General features: G+C 41.3%; 1 protein-coding gene across 2 annotated transcripts in view; it reads left to right on the forward strand.

Moving 5' to 3' along the window:
• Positions 1-26,805, forward strand: part of LOC133005305 (thymocyte selection-associated high mobility group box protein TOX-like) — a 78,238-nt gene that overhangs the window by 37,743 nt on the left and 13,690 nt on the right. For both annotated transcript variants that reach the window (XM_061074950.1, XM_061074951.1), the window contains one exon: positions 16,949-17,200. In XM_061074950.1, the coding sequence (XP_060930933.1) occupies positions 16,949-17,200 (252 nt within the window). The remainder of the gene's footprint in view (positions 1-16,948; positions 17,201-26,805) is intronic.

Genomic DNA, 26,805 nt, shown 5'->3' on the forward strand with positions numbered 1-26,805 from the left:
TAAAATATCTCAACGGAGGCCGTTCACATTCACGGTCCCCAGAGGATGAAGGCTACAGATCTTTGTGATCCCCTGGCCTTAGCTGCAGGACCACTAGCAAGTTGAGAACCACCATCAGCTCAAAAATGTGATTTCTCCTAAACACCAGCTCTCGTCTGTACTACCAAGTGTCAGCATGTTAACATGTCAAGTGACGGTGGTAAACACCCAACATGCCAGACATCACCAGGTTAGCATGCTGACCTTTGCCTTTAGCTGAGAGCACCACTGCGCCTAAGCAAAGCCTCACAAAGCTGTCGGCATTGCTGTCGACTCTTAGTCTTGTTTTTTAATGTATCACTGTCACAAATCCACAGATTAGAGTAAGTCACTATGCTAGAAACTGTTTATAAACAGCTGGCTTTTGCCACACAGCATCAATCCAGTTTTATAACCCACCAGGATAGAGCGTGTATGCCTGATGATTTCATGTCGGTTTCTCCAGGTGTAAGGAAATTGGCAGTTTGTCATGTTTTGTTTTTTGTAGCTTTGTGTAAAGGCAAACTTTGGAAAATAAGATGGCCAAAAATCTTGATAACTACAATAAAAGGAGTGGTATGGATAGCGTGATTCCAGCATCGATGTATAAAGCATTAATGAATGTGACCCTCTCTCCCTATTAAGGGGGGGGGATTCCTTTAATACTTTTAACCCTCAAACGCTCAAAGCCAATTGGAAGGTTAGCCAGAAACTCTAAAACCAAAAGGTGAGGACAATTCTGCTCCAGCAAGGATCCATGCATTTTAAAAATCATGTTATCATGTTGCATGTCTTAAATATCTGGAAAGAATGTACAGAATATGAAGCCTATTCTAATTTTTTTAATTCTTTTTAAAGGTTCAACTTTCTTTTTTATTTTGCAATGCACAAAATACATTTTTGAGTGCTCTCTTCATTGAGGTACAGGACTTAATATTGCAGTGAAAGATTAAACAACCATAAACTGCTTGGTGTTCAGTGGGTTAATCTCTGCTCTTCTTTCCAAAGCACATTAACATATCATGTATTTTTAACATCACAGGGATTAAGACGCGTCATGTCAACCCAGTGAGTTGGTTCTCCGAGGCACTGGTCTCAGACTGGAGCTGTGCGGTCCGACTCACACAGTGACTGAGTTTGACAATTGTTCTGCCGAGGGCTCCCAGCTGCTGCATTAACACATGGCAGGCATATGGCAGAATTTGGAGCTCCAGAAATTTGTTGATCCGGCAGCGAGGCCTTCATGTTCCGGCTAAACACGACAATGAGGTGCTAGTCAGGTAATAGATGCGTCAATTAGTGCCTCACCGGATCCTGCAGCCAGACAGTCACAGGACAGGGCTCGAAGGCTGAGGATTACGGGCACACACACACAAACAAAAATACAAACACACACACACACGCTGTAATAGGAAGTGACACATGTTTTTCTGATATGAAGTTATTCATAAGCTGTAAACATGTGTGCAAGTAGAAGTTCCTTGATTTCAGTTTGTTTCACTGTCATTCAAACTATTTATAAACCGAAACACATATTGTAGGTACGGTACATACTTTGACATAATGCCTTTTTTAGCCCATGACCCTTAACATAACCAGTGTAACTATCTAACTACCTAACTCTATAGGGAAAAACAACAACCACACAGTTTTCTGGTTATTCTGAATAATCGACAGATGTTTTAACTATTTTTAATGGAGCAACCTTCTGCAAAGATGTTTTTTTCTTTTTATAATAGACATAAAAACGACCCTTTAAAATAAACCTACTCATAACATTAACCCTGAACCACATATTAAATCTAAGCAGCCCCTTTGAAGAAGTGCAGACCAGTGCAAATGTCCTCACTTTCCAAAAATGTGCCCACTCGCAGGGTGTAAAACTTAAATTGGCCCATGCCAAAGATTGATGAACAAGAACATATGTGCACATAAATACACACACACACACACACACTAATAAACCCATACACACACATGCAGACTCTCATAAACCGCACCCCCCCTACACACACACACACATAGACTGTCATCCTATAGCCAAAAGCTTTTCTTTCTTTTGATGTCGGGATTGAGTGACTATAATGAGGGGTCGAGTGGGAGCTTTAGCAGCTTATTGTCTATTATAGCGCACATCACAGGCTACGAGGTCCATCCTTGTTGGCCACATTTCCCGGTGTGTCCTAATTAAGTCACTTTGGGTGCGCACATGGGCGTCGGCTAATTGGTGTGAGTGTGCATCTTTGTAGCGTCTCTGCTGCAGCGGTCATGTGTCAATCATCAACACCCACTCCAGGTTTGCAGTGTTGTATCAACAAATACCTTCTTAGCGGATAAGGCAATTTGGGCTTTTCAAAATATGTCAGTTGCAGTTGATGCTCTGTCAGTGCTGTCAAATAGGAGCTTACACACCAGTTGGGAGAGGCCCTCTGAACACAGAGTTCACAATCCTTCCAATCCTTTAATACAGCAGATTTAATTTGGACTCTGAAAGTGGGACGATGTGCGACATCGTTCTTAAGTTGCGAGTTGCATGAAGTGTCTAACTCACAAACACGTAGGACGTAAAGCACAAGAAATCGAGCTGAGGCAATTAGGTTTCTCTTTAGTGCAATCAAATAAAATTAATTTGATCCTATTTTGAAAATTGATGATTTTTCCACATCATATTTTCAAACTAAAGTTTTACATCTATCTAATAATTCCAGGAATCTCTGTGTGTCTATTTTGGGAACCGGTTTTTATCGGTTTCACACTTTAAATGTGTATTGTTATGGGCCCAGGGAAGTGCAGTGACTAATTCAGATTTGCGATAAGTTCCATATTCATAAATTGTGAAAGAATCCGACGATCAGTGACCTTGACGATTTTGACAGAAAGAAAGTTGCAACCATCATTACCCCAGGCCAAACAAACAGGCAGAATTAAACTGAGCTCTGTGAGAGTAAAATGTATATCTGTGGATTTATAGCTGTTTGTCAAACAAAACAAGAATAAAAAAAAAAGGCTTCGGGCTCTAAGAACGTTTGTATGGAAGCCCATTTCCGCCACTGTGATGAAAAAAAAAAAATTGGTATCTCATAATTATGAGATACTATCTCATAATTATGACTTAGCATCTCATTATTATGAGATAGTATCTCATTATTATGACTTAGTATCTCATAATTATGACTTAGCATCTCATAATTATGACTTAGTATCTCATTATTATGAGATAGTATCTCATAATTATGACTTAGCATCTCATTATTATGAGATAGTATCTCATTATTATGACTTACTATCTCATTATTATGAGAAAGTATCTCATAATTATGACTTAGCATCTCATTATTATAAGATAGTAACTCATAATTATGACTTAGCATCTCATAATTATGACTTAACATCTCATTATTATGAGATAGTATCTCAAAATTATGACTTAGCTTCTCATTATTATGAGATAGTATCTCATTATTATGACATAATATCTCATAATTATGACTTAGCATCTCATTATTATGAGATACTGACTGCAGGGTCTGTCATGCAAGTCAAATGTTGTATTTCTGTTACAGTGGCGGGCGTAGTTATCATTAACTCAAACCTTAACTTTACTTCACTGAGTTCCCAGCCTCTCTACCACTGCTCACCTGCTCTGCTGCAACCCGCCCACAGTCAGACACTAAGTCATAATTATGAGATAGTATCTCATTATTATGAAATAGTATCTCATAATTATGAGATGCTAAGTCATTATTATGAGATGCTATCTCATAATAATGAGATACTAAGTCATTATTATGAGATACGGATTGTGGGCGGGGCGCCACAGAGCAGGGAACCCGAGGCTGAGCGGGTGCGGGGACAGCAGCCTTACTCGCGGAAGTGGGCGACTGTGCATCGATACAGAGACATAACAAGATCGATCCATGTTTTCTGCTCCGTTCATTGTCTTAGCGATGTGCTGCCGCTGAATAATTATAACAAGCGCTGCTCCAGGATCAGAACAGACGCTCTTTAAAAGTCCGGTTGTCTTGTGTGTGTCGGACTCTGCTTCCGCCTCACTTCCCTCTGACCCGCGCTCACTTCACACTTTAACAATAAACACCAGCACCGATCACAAGTTATTAGGACACGTACAGGACTGATGTTTACTTTGTGTTTGTTTGAGTTCATGAAACACGTGTTGTGTGGAGCTGGGGACTACGTGCACACGGTGTTTAAACATGTGTTTCGTAACGTGAGATGTAACGTGACGCGCACAGTACAGGACCGTCAGCGTTAAAGTGACGGAGCGATCCGAAGTCTTGATCGGTCATCATCGAATAATTACTAAAAAATACATGTGATTATCAGTTTTAGTGAAGAGGAATAGAGACAAGCATACACACACACACACACACGCAGACTCGCATGACAGACCCTGCAGTCAGTATCTCATAATAATGAGATGCTAAGTCATAATTATGAGATATTATGTCATAATAATGAGATACTATCTCATAATAATGAGAAGCTAAGTCATAATTTTGAGATACTATCTCATAATAATGAGATGTTAAGTCATAATTATGAGATGCTAAGTCATAATTATGAGTTACTATCTTATAATAATGAGATGCTAAGTCATAATTATGAGATAGTATCTCATAATAATGAGATGCTAAGTCATAATTATGAGATGCTAAGTCATAATTATGAGATAGTATCTCATAATAATGAGATGCTATCTCATAATAATGAGATGTTAAGTCATAATTATGAGATACTATCTCATAATAATGAGATACTAAGTCATAATAATGAGATGCTAAGTCATAATTATGAGATACTATCTCATAATAATGAGATACTAAGTCATAATTATGAGATGCTAAGTCATAATTATGAGATACTAAGTCATAATAATGAGATACTATCTCATAATAATGAGATGCTAAGTCATAATTATGAGATAGTATCTCATAATAATGAGATGCTAAGTCATAATTATGAGATAGTATCTCATAAGAATGAGATACCAATTTTTTTTTTTTTTCATCACAGTGGCGGAAATGGGCTTCCATACGTTTGTCATTTTATTTCCAGGTCCAGACTTAATGATAAATAATCCTCAGATTGATAAATGTTGAAAACAATCATTAGTTACCCTCTAATGACAAAGTGAGTGGTGAACCCTGATGTTGAGAGTTCGGCAGGTTTTCTTAGCATTAATGAATTCACAGTGATAAACCTGCTGAAGGGTCTGAAGTGGTTCACCTATAAATACCTTCAAAGCCCCCACACGCAAAAGAACGTCTGCTTTTTCTTGTGCGACATATAAAATTCATAGCTCTGCTTCTAGAGCACGAGAGTCAATCATTTCTTAATTGGTGTTTAATTGTTTGCATTAGCTGTGCAGTGGTTAGTTGTGTATGCCATGCTTTTGAACTTACAGCGAATAAGACAAATTAGAGTTTTCAAGTGTGGAATCATTTTCTGCATCAATTTGAGATGGTGATTACTGTCTAATGAATATGACAAATACATGTTTACACTCTGCTCTGTTTATATCTCTCTCTCTATCGGTCTATATATATATATATATTATTTTTGTGTACTTCATTTTTTACCCGAGCATCCCCCAGCTGTGTTTGTAAAAACAACATGCCAAAAATGCAAGGCAGGAAAGTTTTTTTACTGATTCTCTTCTGATTATTCTGTGTGAATGGAACTTCAGTAAGAGTTTTATTCCTTGCTCTGAGAGAGAGGAGGAGAAGAAGAAGAAAGAAAAAGGATTCAGCCTTAATGCAAGTTTATAGCACATTAATATGCCCACACAAGCCATTATATGATGTGTGCCTGTTAAAAAAAGGTGCATGCAGCCAGAACAGAGACTCCTTTGTTTGCATGTCTGGGGTCTTCTGCAGCGTACACACTGAGGTAGCAGTTTAACACTGCCAGGAGATTGCATTACACATAACATCTCTGAGCTTTTAAAAAGAGAAAACCGCTAATCAGAAACAGCTTTAAAGGGGCCGTTTACTGTATGCTTGGACACAATCTGTCCATTCAAACAAGATGTTTTCAAGGCTTTGAATACTGTATGGTTTCTGTACATGAAATGAGTACAGGCTGCACATATGGCACTCCCAGACGTTTTGATGATATTGATGTTTTCCATTTGGTTAATCTATTGAGGATTCAGCCTCTATACGCAAGTGTGGGTGGGTTATTCTGTTGATCAGCGTTGTTTATCTGCCCACACTCAAACATACAGAACGGATAGTTTGTTGAAGTGAAGATTATTAAAGATCTGTATGATCCCAATAGACTGATAATGTTCGCTCAGCAGCGCAAGAGTTTTGAATCATTCACATGGCCTTGTCTGGGATCCTTGAAGGGCTTCCCACATATCAGTAATAGAGACATCGTCCTTCTGTGTTGTGATTTGACTTAAAGAAACAACAGCTCTGAATAACTTAGGGTGTTTCTACCGAAAATGTTTGAATCAAATTGCTATAGCAGTTGCTGCTGCTCCTGTGTGGCACTGAGGGACAGGATGGACATGTCAGTCACAACCATAGACCTAATATGAAGATGGACGATATGGTAGGTTCCCAAAAGTGAAGCCAAAGTGTCCTGATCACCACCTGGTGGCTGGCTGCAGTATAGCTCATATATTCCACCTCCTCCAAATTAGTGGATGGGACATGGAACAAAATAAAGTCCAAAAGTTTGAGGTAGTTCTTAACAGACTGACATTTGATCAAGTGCTAATTTCTCTGTAGCTTCATTTCTAGAGAGTGGCATGATGTGGATGCGTCATTGTCAGGACTTAGGGAAAATAAATTATTTCAGACTGAAAATGAAAGTGGCTTGGCTCCCGAGTAATGCTGAGTGCAGTGTTGATTTTTTACATCACTGTAAAATGGCTGCCTCCAACCACGCCCCCACACAAACTCTAATTTTGCATAATGGACATTGAGTGTTCGTCCTTTAGAATCGTATCAGGCCTAAACTGTTTAAGTGGCTGTGCAGACTTGTGCGTCCATGTACATTTTGTCTCTCTCCCGCTCGCCCCTGTAATCAGCCGTATGTGGCTGCATGAGCGTCTGTGTACATAAGTCTACAGATGAAGGGAAACTAAACAGGAGGATTTGGAGAAATAACTGGTTGGAGATGGCGTTTCGAAGAAAAAACAAGCCAGTGGCAGGAGGAGGGAGAATTACTTTTGTGTGCTTTCTTCTTTTTCTTGTGTTGCGCTTGTTGCATTGTGTCCATGTGAGGACGGGACCACTGGTCTTCAGAGAGGCAGCAAGTTTCAGCCTGTTTGTGCCTCTGTGTTTTCTGCTTCCAAGTGTCTGAGCCCGGAGACTCAGTCGATTTGGCCGGCTGCAAGAGAACAGTGGCTGATGGTCAGGATTAGAATAGAAACCTCACTTGTTGGATACAGTCTCTCTCTTCTCTCTCTCTCTCTCTCTCTCTCTCTCTCTCTCTCTCTCTCTCTCTCTCTCTCTCTCTCTCTCTCTCTCGCCCCTCTCTCTCTGTGTTTGCAGCTCCGTCTGTTTATTTTTGTGTATGTCTTAACTGTCTAATTCTCTCTCTTTCTCTGTTATTTCACCCACGTTCATCCAACCAACGCCTTTCCTGGGAATGTATAAGGTTCTCACATACATCAGCCTCAGCTAAACGTCTTACACACAAACTCATTCATCCCCTCTCAGGCTCAGTTCACGTCAAACATTAATTGCTTATGCCTCAAACTAAACAACATGTTAAAAAGTATAAACCCTTACAAAAATAATGAAACACTGCACAGCAAATAACTGTGTTTTAAAAACAACTTATGTCTCGATAAAAAAAAAAAGTGACTTGGACTGCTTAACATTTTTTGAGTGATAATATCTTTACTTTTTGATTTACTTCTCGATAAATTTGTGTTTTATTTTTAATAAATCTGTTTAAAGTCTGATCCCTTTATACAACACATCATCAACTTATTGCAGCATCCATTTTTATTTTTGGATCAGTGCTCGTCATTGACTAGAACATCTGTGGCTCTACCAAATGATCCAATCACAGTCGTGTAGAACCTGGAGTAGTATACTTCTCTGGCAGCCAAGATGGATCAAACTCTTTTCCTCTGTACTTGTCGGAGGTGGAGCTGTAATAGCAGAACAGCTGTTAGAGCTCGGGCCAGGACTAACTTCCCCCGTGAGATATGAAAGGATTCGGTCAAACTAACATCAAAAGCCTCACTAGTGCCTGGTTAAGACTTCTGAGATCTGACCACACATCTGAGTGCACGCCAATGATTTAAACAATGGAAACACAGGTGTTACACACATATGACATAGGTGTGGCGCTGGTCGCTTTATATATTAAATGTGGCCTTCACACAAATTGAACATAACGTACACTGCACCTAATTTAATGCAGCATATGCCACAGATATCAGTACATGCAATAGTGTGTGCACATCTACGCCACATGATGCATCTGTATGATTTGATGTGGTTAATATCTGAAAATCATGATCATGACATATATGTGTGTGCATCTGTGAAAGTGTCTTCCTGGAACGAGTCACAGTCAGTCTTTTCTTTAAGGCACAAGTAAGTTGATTTTTCCTTTTTTAAACCAAAAAATAAATTGTTGAGTTAAGTATGAACCACAGTTCTTCATACTTCCCTGCTGTAAGCTGCAGAGCTGCTAGCCTCCATCCCACACGCGCCGTATTTCATGTGTTTAGAAAATATTTGGAATGACTTTCAAATGCTTTGGGTCAATGCCTGTCTATCTCTGGTGTTTGAGGGATTTAAAAAACTAGCTTGAAAGCTTTTATTGCACTTAACAACTTGTCAACCTGTCTCTCCCCTGCACTGCTCCGTGTGTGTGGGTCGAGTCAAGTCAGATTTATTTATATAGCCCATTAAAAACAACAGGAGTTCAGCCAAAGTGCTTTAGAATCATGGCAAAGGAAAATAATGGATAAAAAGAATAAGTATAGTGCAGTGACAGAATCAAAATCAATGCAAGGGAGAAATGTGAAAATAGCCAAAGTGTCTGGAAAACACACAAAAGGAGAGAACAATACAGTGATTGCTTTGAAGTATAACAACTAGTATTAAAGAAATACTCTACATTTTGGCACTTTTCCCCTTTCTTGCTGAGAGTTTGATGAGAAGATTGATACCACTGTAATGTAGGTAAAGCTATAACTTTGCACTTTAAGTTGATTCGACGTTAAACATAAAACTGTATAGGATTTAATGGATTTAATGATAAAATAAAACAAAATTATCATTCTGGAAAATGGAAATACACTCCAGCTGCTTTCAGAGATGCACTGAACCAAGGATATTCTCCTGAGATTATCTGAAGAGGCTGTATGTGATAATGCCAATGTTTTCATCCCGTGGCGTGAGATTACAGAAGGATGATATCTGTAAAATTTTGCGAGAGAGCGTGTGCCCGTAGATTGCGTTTCTACCAAGCGACGGGCAAAACCAATACAAATGTCTGAGAATGATGTGTCTTCCTGCCTGAAAATTGCTTTATTTGTTGATTATTGTTTCATAAGAAGATGGAGATCACCCCTTGACAGTTGACATGATGATGTTTTGTCAACTGACTATTGATAGAAATCCAGATGTTGTTTGGCTGGTAAACCCTCCCTCTCCCCCCCTTCCTCCCTCCCTCTCCCTCCCTCCCTCTCCCCCCCCTTCCTCCCTCCCTGTCTCTCTGAGTCAGAGACACCTCAGTACACCCTGGCACCGCACACCCGATGTGGGCGATGCTGATGTGAAAAAGGCACCGTTACTTAATAGTGACTCACAGCGTACCATTATACCCCAACCACCACCACAACAGCAGCACTCTCCTCACTTTGGAACAGCTCTCCCCATCGAACCCCCCCCCTCCTTATGCCTCAGCGAACGCGTTTCTCTTTCTCTCCTTGCATCCCAGACCCTGCAAGAAAGAAAAAAAAGTTCGGTGGGACATTTGAGACAAAGGATAAAAATTGAAAAAAAAATGAAAAATGAGGGTCTGAAAAACGCCAACACACATCTCGCTCCCTCTTTGAGGCTGCACAGAGCCGCTGGCAAGGTCGCGAGAATGAAGTAGAGATATATATTGCGCGGCATGTATTTAGATTTCAAGAGAGCGCACAATTCCAGCATGAAATCTGGCTGGAAACAGGGTTTTTTTTTTCCTCCCAGTTCTCGACCAGCACTGGGGGCATTGATATTTGAAAACAATGCTGGAGGAACATCAGAGGAACATCCGCTCAACATCCCCGCCCATGCTAGGAGGGATGGTAAGTTGGGAGTTGTAACCAGGGATCATCATTTCTTTATGTGGGTCAGTCCATGTCAGCCAATAAGTCCAATTACCATCAGCCTCTGAAATAGAACAAGCGGTGACCTCTGTTCTGCTTTAATGGCGCGGAAATGCGTGTAAATCCTCACTGTGCCACAGAGCGAGGTTTTTTATAGATAAATGATATGAAAGATTTATCAAGAATAGAGAAACAGTAATGATAGTAAACAGCAGGATGAGAAGTACGAGAGGGAAATATTCAACGACAAGGAGCCACGGAGATGCGAGAAGTTAATCTTTCTCCTGTTCGGAGAATATGAGCAGATTCATCTCTCTGTTGATGTGTGAAGCTTCTGAGGACATCAAACGACCCGTTGTCCCCACTCGTTTTTGGCGTGCTCCCTCGGTCCCTCCTCAAATACATAGCCCGGAGAAAAGCAGCACTCCCCCTAAAAAACACTGCAACTTATTGGCAGCAAGAGTGCACTCAATGATTCATGCACTCTTTTAAGAGAACTTGAGACCTTAGCTCTATTTCAGTCCCGGCTTCTCTCTCTCTCTGTAAACACTGCACGATGGAGCGGAGGAATTAAGTCCGACCAAGTAGTTTTGATATTTCTATTGGTTTTTCCGGCGTGTATTTTCACTCCCTCTTTCCCTCCCTCCGAGTGATCTTCCTCATCATGTGGAGACCAAGGTCATGGCTGATTGAAATATAATAGAAGTGTAGACATCTGGCCTAATACTGTGGGAAGTTAAATCTATTTTAATGGCCCCTGCCGCAGTGGATTCTCTCTGATGCACTCTTGCGCTTCACTGACAGTAAATCACAATGTTCTCTTATTACCCTGACTGGAATGAGGGCATAGAGAAAGAACAATGAGGGATCCACATCATTTGTTTTCACCCCTCCCTCACTTTTTCCTCTCCTCCCCTCTCCACTCTGTTTGCGACTCATAAAGCAAGGGGCTTAAAGAGAGTGACATCATGAAAATAAAAATAAAGGGGATTATGGGCGAGCTATTGTGCCATATGTGATTACTGGGGCTTCCATATTCCCTTGAGGGGGATGAGTGACTACGAGACAACATATTTTATTTATTTATACGATTCTCTCTAATGAATAAGAATAGGAAATGTGGCTGAGACCATAGTGTTGCACCTCTTGTCAATAAAAAAAAAGCATGCCGCCTTTGGCCAGAGAATTAAAACACTTTTTTTTATTCCTCTCAGTTTTGGTACAAGACCAGACATATTTTTTTCACCCCTCATCTTTGATCCATAACTGTGATTTTTTTTTTTTACATGAGCCTTTGTAGCCGTGTTTTTGGAGTTCAGCTGCAGCCCACCACAGGTCCACCCACTTCTCCAATGGAGAGTCAGGTTCTTTTTTACCCACCTAAATGAGATCCATTTTGATGTGACATTTGAGAGAATTACCAGTGCATGGGGGAGCAGCGAGGAGGTTAGCTCACTCGTTCCCTATTGGTCCAAGCCCACCGCAGCCCACCTGTCCTTTAGTGACGGACGCTACCTATGACCCTGAGCTGCTATCAAACATAGTGAGCCCCCCCCCCCCCCCCCCTTCACTGCTGCCACCACCACCACACTTCACTTATCCCAGTTCTGTCTTGCTGTCAGTCAGCTTGCTGGATCTGCTTTTCCACTCTCCCTCCATTGTACTACACTGTCTGCCTCTGTCTTCCTCTCTCGATACATCACCCAAGTAGAGTACCTTGGCGTTTCAAAGCCAGGTCAGAAAGCCTTTGTGGACTCAAAATGTCGCTGCAGTGGTCACCTGTAGCAACGCCTGCTCCTGATAAGTTTGATTTCTGTCCTTTCTCTGCTCTTCAAGGTTGATCTTTGAAGGTTAATTCTGAAATTCCTCCATAAGAGGTTTTAAAGATTTACCGTTGCCATCCGTCTATCTGGAATATGCCGAGTGGACACCAGGACCTTTATGTATGCATGGCCAGCTGTTGTTTGTCGCCAAAACCATGCTGCTCTGTCATTTTTTTTTACAAAGAAGCATATGGCTGGATGACTTTTCATAGGACACTGTATACTCATTCAAAGTTATGGGTTTTAGTGACGCAAAGGAGTTGTTTTTCTGATTTTTTAATTCCGAAACAGCGCTTTGTATTCCCCGAATAACGTTTAAAATGAGCTGTGAGTGTGTCAGTGAGAAAAAAAAATGTCCATCAAAGACAGACAGTTCTTGTCTTTGGACAATTTGCCCCTCATCAGCCATGACAGGCTCTCTGGTGTGCTGTGCAACGTTTTCCTTCTCCTCCCTTTGACGAACACATCATTGTTCCCAGATGAGCTGTCTCCCACTAAACACCTCATAGGCCACAAATGACTCCATCAGCGAGCTAATGACTTCATCTCGTCTCCCCATTCATTTGTGTCAAGAAAACTTATAGCCAAGCCGATTAATTTGTTTCCATTTGAGATAACTGCATTACTTAAGAAAATTTGACGAGGTGGAGCTGTGTTTGGTCGCAGGGACTTTTCAGCTTACATGCTCAGGAGTCAAGGTGAATTTTCCGTTCGCTTTACCGAGATAACAATTGCCAAACGTGAACTCTGTCATTAGTGAATTTAACACGGTCTAGGAAAGTAGTCATGAATGTAGCATGACTGGGTATTTATGTCTCGTATGATATTCTCTGCATATGCAATACATTTCTCTGGACCTAAAAACCCATTTCATTTAAAGGGATCAATCCTATTTATAGAATGAAACTGAAGTCTTTAAAGTTGTGTAGGTTATGAGTAGAGTAGGTTATAAATATGTCTCTACTGGCACAGCAGGTGCTGATGGTGTGATGGTTTGATCCCTAGTATGCCGAAGCCGGGCTGTATCACAAAGGGCATTTGGCGTAAGAAAAAATTAATTATTGCCAAATCAAATATTGAGACAGTCACTCGCTGTGGAGAGACAACTTATAGAACTAAAGACAACAAAGGAAACAATGACGACAACATTTGGAACTTAATGCTAAGGGTGTGTACTGTGCAGGGATTCTTGAACCACGTGTCCGGTGCAGCAGCCATTTTCTCCTCTATTAGACAAGCAAAAGTGGATTTGGATGTTCACTAACTGCACTTACGCCGTGCACTTTAGACCGTGCACTTAGATCATTAATAGACCCCCTTAGAGTAGAACATCAGAAGTCATACACACTGCGTTTGCCTGGACCTTCCACATGGTTAAAACTCAACACTGCTCCCATGGAGTGAATCATCACACTCTTTCTTTTTTTCATCTCACATCTATAAACTACGTTAAGGACTGTGAACAATATGGTGTTCTGATGTGGAATCACACACACATACATCTGTACACCATTAGGAGAATGAGGCCTGTCTAGTTGCACAGATACTCCCTTCTCTCCCAGCAGTGCCCAAGGTCAGGTTATAGATAAAGGGCCAAATAGCAGTGCATTGTAGAGTCTACGCTGAGGGACTTTCATATCTAATTCATCTAATCCAGACAGAGAGGCACCAACTCCAACTCATTTGTGTGTTACACCAGTGGCTAGACGTAAGGACACATCGTGATTTAGGAATGCATATCCAATAGGATGCAAACACCTTCATGTAACATGGAGAGTGAAAGCAATTCTAGACATTCATGGATGTGCTGTTGGAATGGGTGACGCAAGTAGAGAAAGATATATGGGGATGATGTGGGAGACATCTTCAGACATTTTACTGCGTTAGCGTATTTATATTGTTCCACCTTCTGGTCTCCTCTCGTTGATGCATCAACTCTACATTAAAATCTTCTGCATGAGACTTCAGCTGCTGCCTTAGTCTTCCTTTCACCAGCCTCGAGAAAAACATCCATAACGATGTGCAAGAGAAGGCATAATGTTGATGTTAGAGGAGGTAAATAAGTAAAGAAATGAAGATAGAAGGTATGACATACTGTCCTTGTCTAACAAAAATGATAGATTTACTTAAATTTCACCTCCAGAGGGGGTGGGAGTATGTATAGGGTGGGGGTGGTTGGGGGGGATGGGGGGGGTGAAGGTTACAGAAAGAGAAGGCTGAATCAACGTTTGGCATTTTTCTTTCTGACCCCTCTCTCTCTTTTATCCACTCTCCTCCATGTCTGTGAAAGACAGTGTATTTATGAATTATTTATCCATGTTTTGAAAATATTAAACTTGTGATGTCCTTGTCCTGTGCATTATCTCCAAGGGCATCACGAGAAGCTGTAAAGGAAGAAAAAAGAGAGAGAGAGAGAGCGAGAGAGAGAGAGATTTACAAAAATGATGGAAGGCACGGCCATAAAATAGCGTCCGACAGCATTTAAATCTTAGTACACGTGTCTGACAACAGTCATGTCTCATCTCGGGGAGAGGAAGTGTCCAATATACATCATGTGTGTTGTGGAGCAGGATCAATGCCAAATTGCCAAAAACCTCCTTTATTATCCAATATTAGTATTAACAAATTCACAAAATTAGGTTTTTGGTTATTGTTGCAATTGAGAGACCCACAGAAAACCCACACAAAATTACATATTTTATGTTTAAGTACCAAAAAACACGATTGGAGTTTCAGTCTGAACAGTAAACATTTGTGCAATTCTGTCCCCACATGTAAATAACAAAATTTGATTCATCCAAGTGTGACCACGACCTTTCTCAAGTCGTAACAACCAAACCGTCGCCATAGCAGCGGAACAAGGGAAGGAGCTGTCAGATCACAAAAATGCTCATGAGAGAAACCAATCAATTTTTGCCATTATTACAGAAAATAAAAATCAAATCATCATTCCAGCTCTAATCTTAAAGGTTAGGACTGCTGTAAAGGAACAGTGCCACTTAGTCTAAGGCTAGTCGGTTTTCCCTCTTTTTATTTTTAACATAGACTTATTCATTGAGGACACGTGCTGTCGTTCATCAGTCACCTGTCACCTTCCAGTTCATCTCTCCAGCTTTAGTTTTACCTATTTAACACATTAACACCCACATAGTACATAATATAGCCAGGGAGATATGCAAAAAAAATATGTTTTTGTTCTTATTTTATCAAATTAAACATGCAAGAACATGCGTGTTAACAACAGATAAAAAAAAAACTGTAAATAATTGTTAGACAATATAAAAACAAATATTTGCAAAACCCGTACCAGGGGAAAAGGAATTGTCAGTGATAATATTTCTGAGCAAGCACCAAGCGAGGACAGTGACTGTTATGGGAAAAGAAAATAGCACATCACATAAACATACTCCCTTTTATTATTATTATTTGCTCCCTAATGATAGTGCACATTATGAGACTTTTATCCTATCTTCAAGCAGCAGCTCTGCTAGTGGGGACTTTGTAGCTGTTCCTCGACGTTTCTCGCCATTTGTTTGCTAAAAGTATTTGTTTGCAAGATGAATTGCCGCGCTGGCAGGCGAGATGACAGCCTACACGAAGATGATATTGAATTGATTTCTGAAATGTTGCAGAACGGACTAGTTGATGTGTACCACGAGACATGAATAATAAAAATTCTATTAAAAAGCTCTTCAATGGCTGACACTGGAATATTATTTGTGATGATTAATTTTCTTCAGTCATTATAAAGGGGAGTTGGCATCAGATTGCCTCTGACAAAATTGCTTTTCATTCCCTGGTGAATACCCTCAGTATGCTTTTTGAGAGCACAAACCCATATTTCTCGGGGTAATATTATGTCAAGACAGTCACTGGGAGAGACGGCGGGCTCTGCTCATGTATCACCTTATTAGTGCCATAAAATCGGTGTTGTTTTACCTCGTGGGCCGGGACATTTGAACACATCGGATACATCTCATAAGGAGGAATGTGAGAGACTTTTACAATTTAAAAAAAAAAAAAGTGATTGGCATTACAATAATGAGATCATAAATACTCTGGCAGTGGTGGATTTTTTCCCATGTTATTAATTAGATTAAGTGCATTTCATAGGTGTGCAGGCTGACGTTTTGTTGCTTGAAAGCTGTCGAGAGTTCTGAGGCAAATTATTCTGCACTGCAGCTGTTGTTGTCTAACTCTAATTAATTTGCTGTGTATGAATGAATTCTTTACACTTTTGTAAGCGCAGCAATTTGCATTTCTAATTATTTTTATTTTCAGCGTAACAGCCCGAAATTGACTTCTGCAGCTCAGTGTCTGCTGTCGCCGCCGCTGCTGCTGCCGAGGAAATAAAATAAACAAAACGAAAGTCGGCAGGTGCTTTTAAAAGCCATTTCCGAGGTGTTTTAATTACTGTGGAAAATCCTTTCACGGTTTCTCTCCCGCTACTGAAGCCAGTTTGCCATGAAAATGTTGTATGGCAGCACAAGTGTCTCATCAACCTTCTGCCTTATTTATGTTGCACGCAAATGTGGCACTATTTTGAAAAGCAGGTACATGTTGACACGTCGTGTTCATGTGCTTCCTCCCACGATCCACAGATACTCAAATTGTTCACTCGCTGTTCATACATATAAATGCACCAGTCTGTGACCTGATTGTGTTTGTTCCTTCTTTTTTTTTTTTTGGTGTACATTAAGAACAAATGATCTGCAAACCTGGAGCTGTTTGAAAAATGAGTAGAGTCTACGAGTGAATCCCTGTTTATATGATTTTCTTTTCTCCGCCTTTCCAGAGCTACTCCAGTCAGGGCAGAGGCAGCGGAGGAGGAGCAGGCGACGAGGACTACGAGATTCCTCCCATCACACCCCCGAACCACGCAGACCCTTCTCTGCTGCACCTCATGGAGCACGATTCGGGTTACCCCTTCCACTCCCTGCCTCACAACGGCCTGCTCAACACCTACTCCTACCCTGAGCTGCCCGCCCTCATGATGTCCAACATGCTGGGTCAGGACACCCACCTCCTCTCAGGGCCTATGCACTCAGTGAGTACACCGTTTCTTGTCCGTCCCCGATTCGCCGCTGCCCTTTCTGATCACGCAAGTCAAGCGCTGTGGTAGGCAATTAGTGTTCGCGGTCAGAGGGCTTTGGAAAGGAGCCGGCGAGTCAGCGCCGAGCACATTCTCTCTGTTCGTGTCACGGGAAGGATCATTCTTTCCGAAACGTTTTCCCGCAAAATGATTAATCTCAGGACGCTTGCATTAGAGACTGATGTGAATGAATTATGCAGCAATGACACAAGTCTTGTAGATGAAACATTTATAAACACAGAGAGCTGCCGCCTCGTTATCACCCCAGACCTCCGCAGCAGAGCTCCTTTAATATCTGCTCAGCTGCACCACTCAAAGATTTCATTGCCTCAAAGAGAGCCGAGAAAGACGAGCGAGAAACTTAGTGTTGCACATTTTCCTTCGTTAGGATCGGCAAAGCAAAAAAGGAATGGGGACGAGATGGAGGGGGTGGGGGTGGGGGGGGTGTTCGAATAGAAAATCTGGACGGGTAGAGGGGATATCCCTTGTCAGCTACTTTTTCTTTTCAGAAGGATTCTGAGAACTCCCAACCCCCCCCCCCCCCCCGCCCTCCAGTGAAGGGACTTTTTTTGTGTTAAACATGCTTCAAGACCGAACATGTAAACACCCCTGGCGAACACATTCAAATGCTTTAATCATTGGATCGAACCAGATGAATTATAGATGGGCTGTATGGTGAATTATTCAATGTTATATACTTTCATCTGACATAAATATTACTTTTTTTTTTCTCTCTCTCTCTCTCTCTCTCTGCCCTCCATCATGAATATTTATGCTTTAATGTGAGCATCCGTGGCATTTATCCTCCGTTAATCAGGTCTTATGTGATTTTCAGAATCAAACTGCATAAGTTGCAGGCTCCATTTTTTTTTCTTTCCGTGGGTGGTAGCTAAGGCCTCCATTAAAGTCAGTCTTCAGGATTAGGTCACAATCCACTGGCTATTGTGCTGAATATGCCTGGTGCAGGAGAAACATGGCGTTGACGGGAACATTTACAGTTGATCTGCTTTTCAGTTCTGATCGCTGCTTCGACAAAACCCATATATTTATTCGGATGAGTTGGTTTTCAACGCTGGCAACATATAAACTGTCTCTGGGTATATACGCTTGCAGTGTGTATACGTTTATACACACATTTAGGACTGTATGTAACAAAGCCGCCTTTTTTGGCCAATAACATTTCAGCAGGAAACCCAGAGGGAGTCGCTGCGTCTTAAACAGCTTTTGTTTCACCTTTGCAATTATTTATTTTCAAATAGCCCTTCAGGGTAATGTTCCATTTTCTTATTTCACACCCCCTTTTCTCATAAATGATCCGTCATCGCAATAAATCACCGTAAAAACAGAGACTTGCACACACTGTGAAAGGTCCAGAGATTTATGTAACACATTCATGTTTCCCACTTTCACATTTTAGTACTACTCTAGCAGAGCCCGGCTAATAATAGCTGCTATTAATATTTCCTGTTGCCTAGCAACCGCAGCAAGTAATAGCTTACTCTGGAAAAATAGATGACCGATAAGGAAGAAGGAGTGGGGTGGGGGGTGGACGGTGGGGCTGGTGTGTGGGGATTCAATTCATTTATTATCTCCTGGGACAAGAGGAGCTTATTTCTGAGGCTGAGGAATAGGAAAGTAGGCTGTATATTGAGAAATATTCCAAAGCAATTGGAGATGAGGTTATTTTCAGTATGGTTCCATTAGCGACGTTTCGTTTGATGTTCCCCCAACAAAGTCAATTAACCTTCTGATAAAAGTATAATAAGGAAGATAGAATTTATGTCTGCGAACCCTTAAAGAATAGTACGGGTGGAAATAGGCTCTCGGAGCAGCCGGGGGTTGGAATCGAAAAGAGACTTGGCTTTAACATTTGTTGTATTGCATCGACAGAAGCCTGACAGTAAAACCCAGAAAATTGGAGGAGATGGCTGGAAAACCAAAACGCTAATCATTCAACAGTCTTCCTTCACCGTCGCTGAAGAAGCAAATAGAAACTCGACAGTGTTACCTTAAGGATACACTTCCCTTGAATAAAAGCTACCCTTCAGTGCACATATAAACCTCCCCCAAGTACAAGCTCAGCTGGAGCAACAGATATGCGTCATCTCCAGGGATGCTGTTGCTGGTTTTTGTACAACATTTAGCCTAAGGCTAAAGCTCTGTAAACTTCTCCCTGCTTTGGGATTCTCTTTTTCAGCGCATATCGATCCTACAGCACACACAGTTAAATCATTACACGATTTGGAGCCGTGGATTGACCATAATCACCGTGCTGCACCGGCACATGGTTTTGCATCGGTTCATCCTTGTGGCGTATATCTATACATTTAGAGTTGGCTATATACTAATGTTGAGATTTCTGACCTGTAGAATGGCTTATTTTTCTGCAAGAGCACGGTATCTCCTGCTCAATTCGTTCTGTCGGACAATTTTCTCTATTCCATCTAATCACGACTCCGCAGGCGGCAGAGAAATATTAGCTGGTAAATCAAAAGGATGTGAAGCAAGTGTTTCAAATTTCAGAGCTCGTACATTTGAAGTATAGTTTTTCCCCCCATTATTTTCAAATCCAGCCCTTTGTTCAGGTGCAGGAGTTGATCATTCGTGCTGTACTTGCACGTCCTTCGTAATTGTCTCAACTACTACCAGTTCTGAACCATTTCTCAGCCTTGAAATTGTACCACAACAAGCAGAGGAGCAGTGTCAGCCCTTAATGACAGAGATGTCAATCAGAGAAGCTCTTACTTTCTCTTAACTCCTCCCTGCGATGCTCGACCTGCTCCGTCAGCTCCTTTGAATCCAGGCAGAAAGAGCCAGGTCTTGGATGACTGGATACTGTGAATTGCAACATGCTGTCATATGAACGCTCGCCACTCGGGGAGAATCCCTGTCTCAACCTTAGCTGTCAGCGTTTCTGCCACCCAGGCACTCGGGGAAGGAGACGGCACCCGGGGGTCTCATGTTCAACAAGACCACTGATCGCTTAGGTCTGGCTGAGACGGCAGCATAGGGACATGCCAGCGAGAAGGATCTCTTTAGAAATAGTGGAGGAGGGACACTCGCCAGCAGACGGTAATGAGGGGTCGTGGGGGATTTTGCAGAACGGCCCCAACATGGAGCCTTGAGGGGCGCCAGCACGTTTAAATATTGAAACAGAGCACTCGTCCCTGTCTCATTACTGGTGCAATGAGGTTGGTGAGGGAAGAGGAGGAAAAAAGCAGCTGCCAGATAAACTAGTTCGTGCCACACGTGCAGTCAGATTACTCTTGATGGGAAGTTTGTTTGGTTTTGTTAAACATGTGGTGCTGGATTTTTAATTTGGCAAGATGTAGGATGTGTGAATAACAAGCTGTAAATTAATTGCTCACAAAGCATATTATGGAGTAATATAGCAAATTTGAAAGTGCTTTTGTGTCTGCAATCGCCTGGTGGAGAAAGAGACAGCACACACTCTCTTTATTGCTCTGATTTGGTCGCAGCCATATCCTGTCTCTTTGGCTGCTACTCTTTAAAAAAAATGTTTTATCAGATTGTTTGCTTAAATCGTCTGCAGTTGAAATGCGGAGCTGAAAGAGCCTGAAACGAGAGCTCTATGATCCTTTAATATAAACATCTTTCGCATTATGCATGTAATTTCTATACATATAATTTGACTTATAGGTAAAACAAAAAATATTGGTGATCGTGGCGCTTTGACTTAAAAAAATAAAATAAAATACTGAGCGTATCTGTGCATCAGTGCAGTGTGTTTGCACTGTGCAGCATGTTTAGCTATGGGTGTGTTTCCTGCGTCCATGTGTGTGCCTTTATTTCCAGGATCAGTCTTTGTCGGAGCCACTGATTGCCACAAGGTCATGTGAGCTTGACTTCATTTGACTTGATTTAATCTGTGAAAGGAAATTCAGTTTGCATCACTTGGCATTTAGGACATAGACAGTGAAGGGGAAAGGCCATAACTATTTTAATGCTGCGACATAAAAACTGTATTGACAGCTGGGGTTATTGACAGAACAGGGATTGTTGGATGGAGGCCCAATCAAGACATTCAAAAGGTCAGAGTACAACTATCAACACAAATCTTGGTTGTGACACATGTGTAGAAAAATTAGGAAATGTATCCACAATTGTAAATGCATAGGCAGAAAGGTGACAACAAAGAAGGTTATACAGTGAAACTGCTCAGTAACCTGAGCTGTACATCACTGCTGAAGTTGAAGAATCAGCTTTTCCATTTTGCAGGTTCCATCCACTGCCTGATCTCTAATGAGAACTGCCTTGAAATAAACTTTATCAAACAAGAAGTCACCTGAATTTACAGTTGGATTCGACTTCACATGCTCAATGCAGTTGGATTACTCATGTTCTTTTTTTTTTTAAATTGAAACAGCAATCCTTTTTTTTCTGGAGAAGGGTTTAAGACATATCTCATATGACCTGCTTGCTCTGCTGCCTTTCACAGGGATAGATATGACATCTCGGTGACATTCCCAGATAAATCACTTTTTGTAACAGTCGAAATGTTTTCTGTTGTGGCTTTTCATTTCACAAAAAGACAGATGCCCCTCAGTGCCACGCTGCACAAGAGAGGCGAACAATGTGTCTTGTAGTTGTCATGAGAAATGACAGCAGGATAATTGGAAGGGCACTCCCGTTTCATTTAAACTGAAACAAATGGGCTTCCAAAGAGAGCTGTGCTTTAAAAAAAAAAAAAAAAAAAAAAAAAGCTAAGCTTTGCTTTGTGCAGCTTATTATACAGGGTTAGGAGAGAAGTAATGAAGAGCAGTATTAAGGGATTGAGCATTAAAAACAAATGCACATTCATTGCAGTTCATGAATATTCATGGTACTAATTCAAATAACCTTAGGCGACTGTTACGACTAATGAATATTTAAAACAGCTTGGTCACAGAGATTTGAACACTGCATTACATCTGACTTTCTGAGATCATCATGTACAAGGGTAAACAATTGGGAATGGCAAAAACAGATTTTTGTGGTGATCAAAATACATCTGGAAAAACAATATCTCATGTTGTCATATTAGTTCCGGGCCATTGGCTCTTCAGAGGGGAACGTGATGACATGCTCGAGGACAGCGGGTTGAAGAGTCGGCAATAATCATAACACTCCTGAAACAATTAGTCGTTTAGTACGCTTGTCCATTAATTGAATAGTGTTCTGCAACAATTTGGAAATGCCTATTTATTATGCAAAAATACAAACATATTTAATATGAATGTACATTTTTAACTTCAGGGTATTAAAGCGTTCAATGCTTAAAACAAGAGAAGAATATGTTATTTCACTAAATAGGGATGAGAAACTATATTTTCTGACATTTTTTCATCAGTTAAAAAAAACAACAACCTTCCATTAAATCCAGTCATAAAACGAGTCATTTATTTACGTGTTGCGACCTCAGCCCCTTATGAGCTGCACTGCTGTGGGGGACGGCTGTGGGATTTGTCCTCACAGGGACCTGAGGGGTGACTAACCATGTTTACATTTTGCCACGCTGGTTCTGAAAACCCCTGGCACCCTCGCACGCTGCGAGCAGGAGAATCCCGCGCTGGCCACTTAAAAGGGGGCCTCGGCTGCCTCCTTTGAGGGATCAGCGTGGTGACTCGTCCTCCTCGCCGCCACCGCAACGCTAATTAGGCCCACCACAAAGCCAGCCTGTGGGGATAATGTCCCATTATTAGAGTCATTTGTTTCAATTAACCGCTCTGTGATTCTACAATAGCACTGTGCAGCCCAGCGCAAAGAAGCCATTACTCTCGCCCAAGGAACCGCTGAGGTTTGGGACGAGAGTGTTTGGAAGGAGGTGACGGATACCGGCTCCTGCCAGCGGTGGAGCTGCCAGGCTGCACGTTCTGCCTCGTCACCGCAGAGCTGTTTGCCGCCCAGGGAGGGAAAGTCCTCATTCATATCTTCCGAGTAGATTTAATTTGTTGTGGATTTTTTTTTTTGTTTCCATGCATTTCAATTAAAGCTGAAGGTTAGCACAGGGGATTGCAGACTTGAGCAAGGACCACTGAGAAGAAAAGGCTGCTCTTTTCCCATTTTACATGCTGAGAGCATTGAGGTTGACCGAAGTACTACTGTGCTGTGTACTTATGCTGCTCCAGTCATTTTTAGACTGCAATCAGGTCTCTTTCCGAGCTCCGTGCACCAGGCCTTCTCTTTTTTCCCCTCTTCTCTTCAGCTCTTGTGCCTCAGTGGCTTAAGAAAGCATATTGCATATACACCCTGCTCCTCCCTTATGTGGGAAATATAATGAAGTGACAATTAGTTCAGTGCCTTTCTTGGCCACCAACATGGGACCCTTGACAATAACAGTTTGTCCTGTTTGTGTACTTGCACACTACCTGCTGTTGGTCACAGCTGGAGGCTGAGAGAACCTGCTGCTTGCAGGTTGCATAAGGCATGAGAGATTATGACTGTGATTCTGTGCCTGAAGTAAGAGAAATAACGTCGAGAGGGAACGTTTGCATTGATGTATTTCATGTGCTTTCTTCAATTATGTCCATAAAAATTAAGTTATGTATTTATACGTCAGCTAGAAGCTTCACTGAAAGCCATGTCCATGTTTTTGGACACTTAACAGCACTAATACAAAGACCCCTATCAACTCCAAACGCTCCCGAATACAGTATTTCAGAGCACTTTTCGTTCCTTTCAACACCAGATAATGGAAACTTCGATTGATACCAAGAGGTTGCTGCCCTGTGATGCCTCTGTTGCCAGGCTCTCTCATTGGCTTTCTCCCCCCGCTGTGCAGATGTTTACAAAGAGACATCACTAGCTCACATTAAAGCGTTCAAGTTGTCCCCTTGGGCTGTTGCTATGGAAATAACCCTGCTATGATCGCTCATTCATGTTTGATTAATTGTTTTTTTTCCCTCTCTGTGCTATTGCCTCGACAAAGACCTCATCACGGGAGCATTTCATCTTGAAAACAAACAATAGAAAGAGATGGATATGTCAAAAGGTGTGATTTTGACATTGACTTTCTGCTTTGTGGGCATTTTGTGGATGATCTGTGGTGCGAAAAGCTTATGAAATAATATAAATACTTGTTTAAATGTTGATAAAGCTTTGCTTGTGAGGGGGTGCAATCATAAAAACTAGTTTATTCGTAGCTTTCCCACACTTACCTGGACAGAAGATGAGCATTTTTGCCTTTTTTCCGCCTTTTCTAAAATTGCAGCGTGTAGTGCTGAGCTACAGCAACCCACTGGGGCCAATTAGGATGCCAGCAGCGCCAGGAAGTGCAGAGCAGATGCTTTTGCCACTATTTATTAAAATCCCATCTACAGGGGCCCCTCCAACCGCTCGTTAAACTACAGTTAATCTAATTAGCTCTCACTCGCCACTGTTTTCACCACATTACCAAATACAAGGGCCTCGACTCTGCAATTTAGACTGATTAAGTAGGTCCAGCGCTGTTAGGCAAAGCTTGTAGGGAGGAGCTCCTCAGAGCTGTCACTCATCTCCCAGAGTCAGATAAATCATGCAGCTTAGTTCAACTACAGCTGTGGGCTGGAGTCTGAATTAAAACCTCAGCGATGGGAATATTGCTCGAAAGTCAAATCCACAACCCTGCCTGTCTGGAAAACACTAACAGAACACTCCACACCCTAAAGGCCTTGTATATTTGTAATGGCCGCGTCCCAAAACTGCACACAAATTCCATAATGGGCTCTTTATGGATCGGTCTATACGATTCCCGCTGACGGGCTTTCATGTCTTTCAGATCGCGACCATGAATCGGCACTTCCGGTTCATTTCTGTTTGGGCTGGGCTGTATTTTTATTTGATGAGCGCTGCTCTCTGGACCAGTGCCTGGTTCCACTCAGAGATCTGTGCGGCGGCTTTGACATGCAGTCTCGCTCATTGCTTACAGATGGGCAGTCTGACATGGAACCATAATAGCTTCCAGATGAGGAAGGCACAGTATATATTTGAACCCATCAAGCTTTCACTGCAAACTAAATGATGGGAATGTACAGTACCAAGACCAGACAAACACAGGGTTGATTGTGAAATAATTGACAGGTTGTAGTTGACTATCTCCAAATGTATAATATTCAAACGGCGTCTAAGAAACTATTTTAACAAGCATCTTGATTTTTTTTTTCTTGTGCTTTGTATTCCATTTATGGCAGCAACAAGCAGACGTGCTGTAGAGGAGGTGGAATCATACAGATCTCAAACAGCTTTGTTTACATTCTCGTCTTGCCTGCCAACATTTTGTAAGGCAGCAATCCTGACAGCATTACGTACAGGTGCACTTTGAAACGCTAGCGGAAACCGATATCTAAATAATGACTAAATGCATGTTGTAAAAAAAATAAATGTGAGCCCATATAATCCCCTACCCCAATTATATATCTTAACAAATCCTGCTTCCTTTTTCTCAAAAAGCTTCTCCAGCTTTGAATCTGCTCTGCTTCAAAATCATCTGATCATGCTCTCAAGCAAAAAAGTACTGACATCACGTCATATGTGGAAAAACTGGATTGCGTACATAGCATTTTCTGTACAGCATGAATTCTTGACAAAAAAAATAGATTAAGTTCACAAATTATAGATGTGTATACATGTATATATACACATGTATAATTTATTTATTTTTTAAACTCCTTGACTTTCTAGCCACTCATGGAAGACGTGTGCCTTTGTGTTGTGGTATTTCTGTCGCACTCACACAACCTTCAGGAACCCACTTTTTTTCCTTAAGGCTGCGAATTACAGCTGGTGGTGAAAATTGCAGAAAAATTATATATGGCATCTTGAAATTACATTATTCTCACTGCTGCTAGTCCAACCATGGCCATTTATCTATTTATAAACCCACAAAGGCTTACAGTCTCTAACAGCTGCACTAAGCTCTGCTTCTTTCCAGCATGCTGGTGTGGAGAGGGTTGTGCTGTTGGAGAGATCTCTACTGTCTGCAGTCGATCTTTTGACAAGGGTTATTTTCTTAAATTGATGAATGAGATCCATTTGATTTGTTTAAAGCTGCTATAATCCTTATATGTATATTGATGATTCACATGATTTCTCGTTTGAGAAACTTCTAGAGACAAAGCCACTGAGTAATAATTAACAGCAAGCAGCATAAAAAGTCATAAAAAGCCATCGTATACGTCCGGCTCGGCAGCAAACAGCAGACAGACACCGAGCTGCCTGCTGCTCAGGAGGAAATAAACCTGACACCAAATAAAACATGACGTGTTTGATTTTATTAAGGTGATGATATATGAGTCCCAATGTTAGATAATGTAGCAAATTCTGGATGGATGTTGTTGCATAACTGACACATGGTTGTGTTGACTTTTCAACTCCTCAACACTTATCTGTCACAATGAAAGTAAAAGAAAAATTCCTGGATCTTGTCCTGATCTGGGTCCACACTAAAATGTTTTGTGTTCTTCCACAGACCAAACCTCATCCTTTCAACCAAGTTTCATTGTTATCCCTCCTTTATTTTTTGTGTAATCCTGCTAACTAACAGACAATCAAACAGACACAAATGTAAACACATCTTCCTTGGG

This window comes from Limanda limanda, chromosome 7, assembly GCF_963576545.1.
Source record: "Limanda limanda chromosome 7, fLimLim1.1, whole genome shotgun sequence".
Taxonomy (NCBI): Eukaryota; Metazoa; Chordata; class Actinopteri; order Pleuronectiformes; family Pleuronectidae; genus Limanda; species Limanda limanda.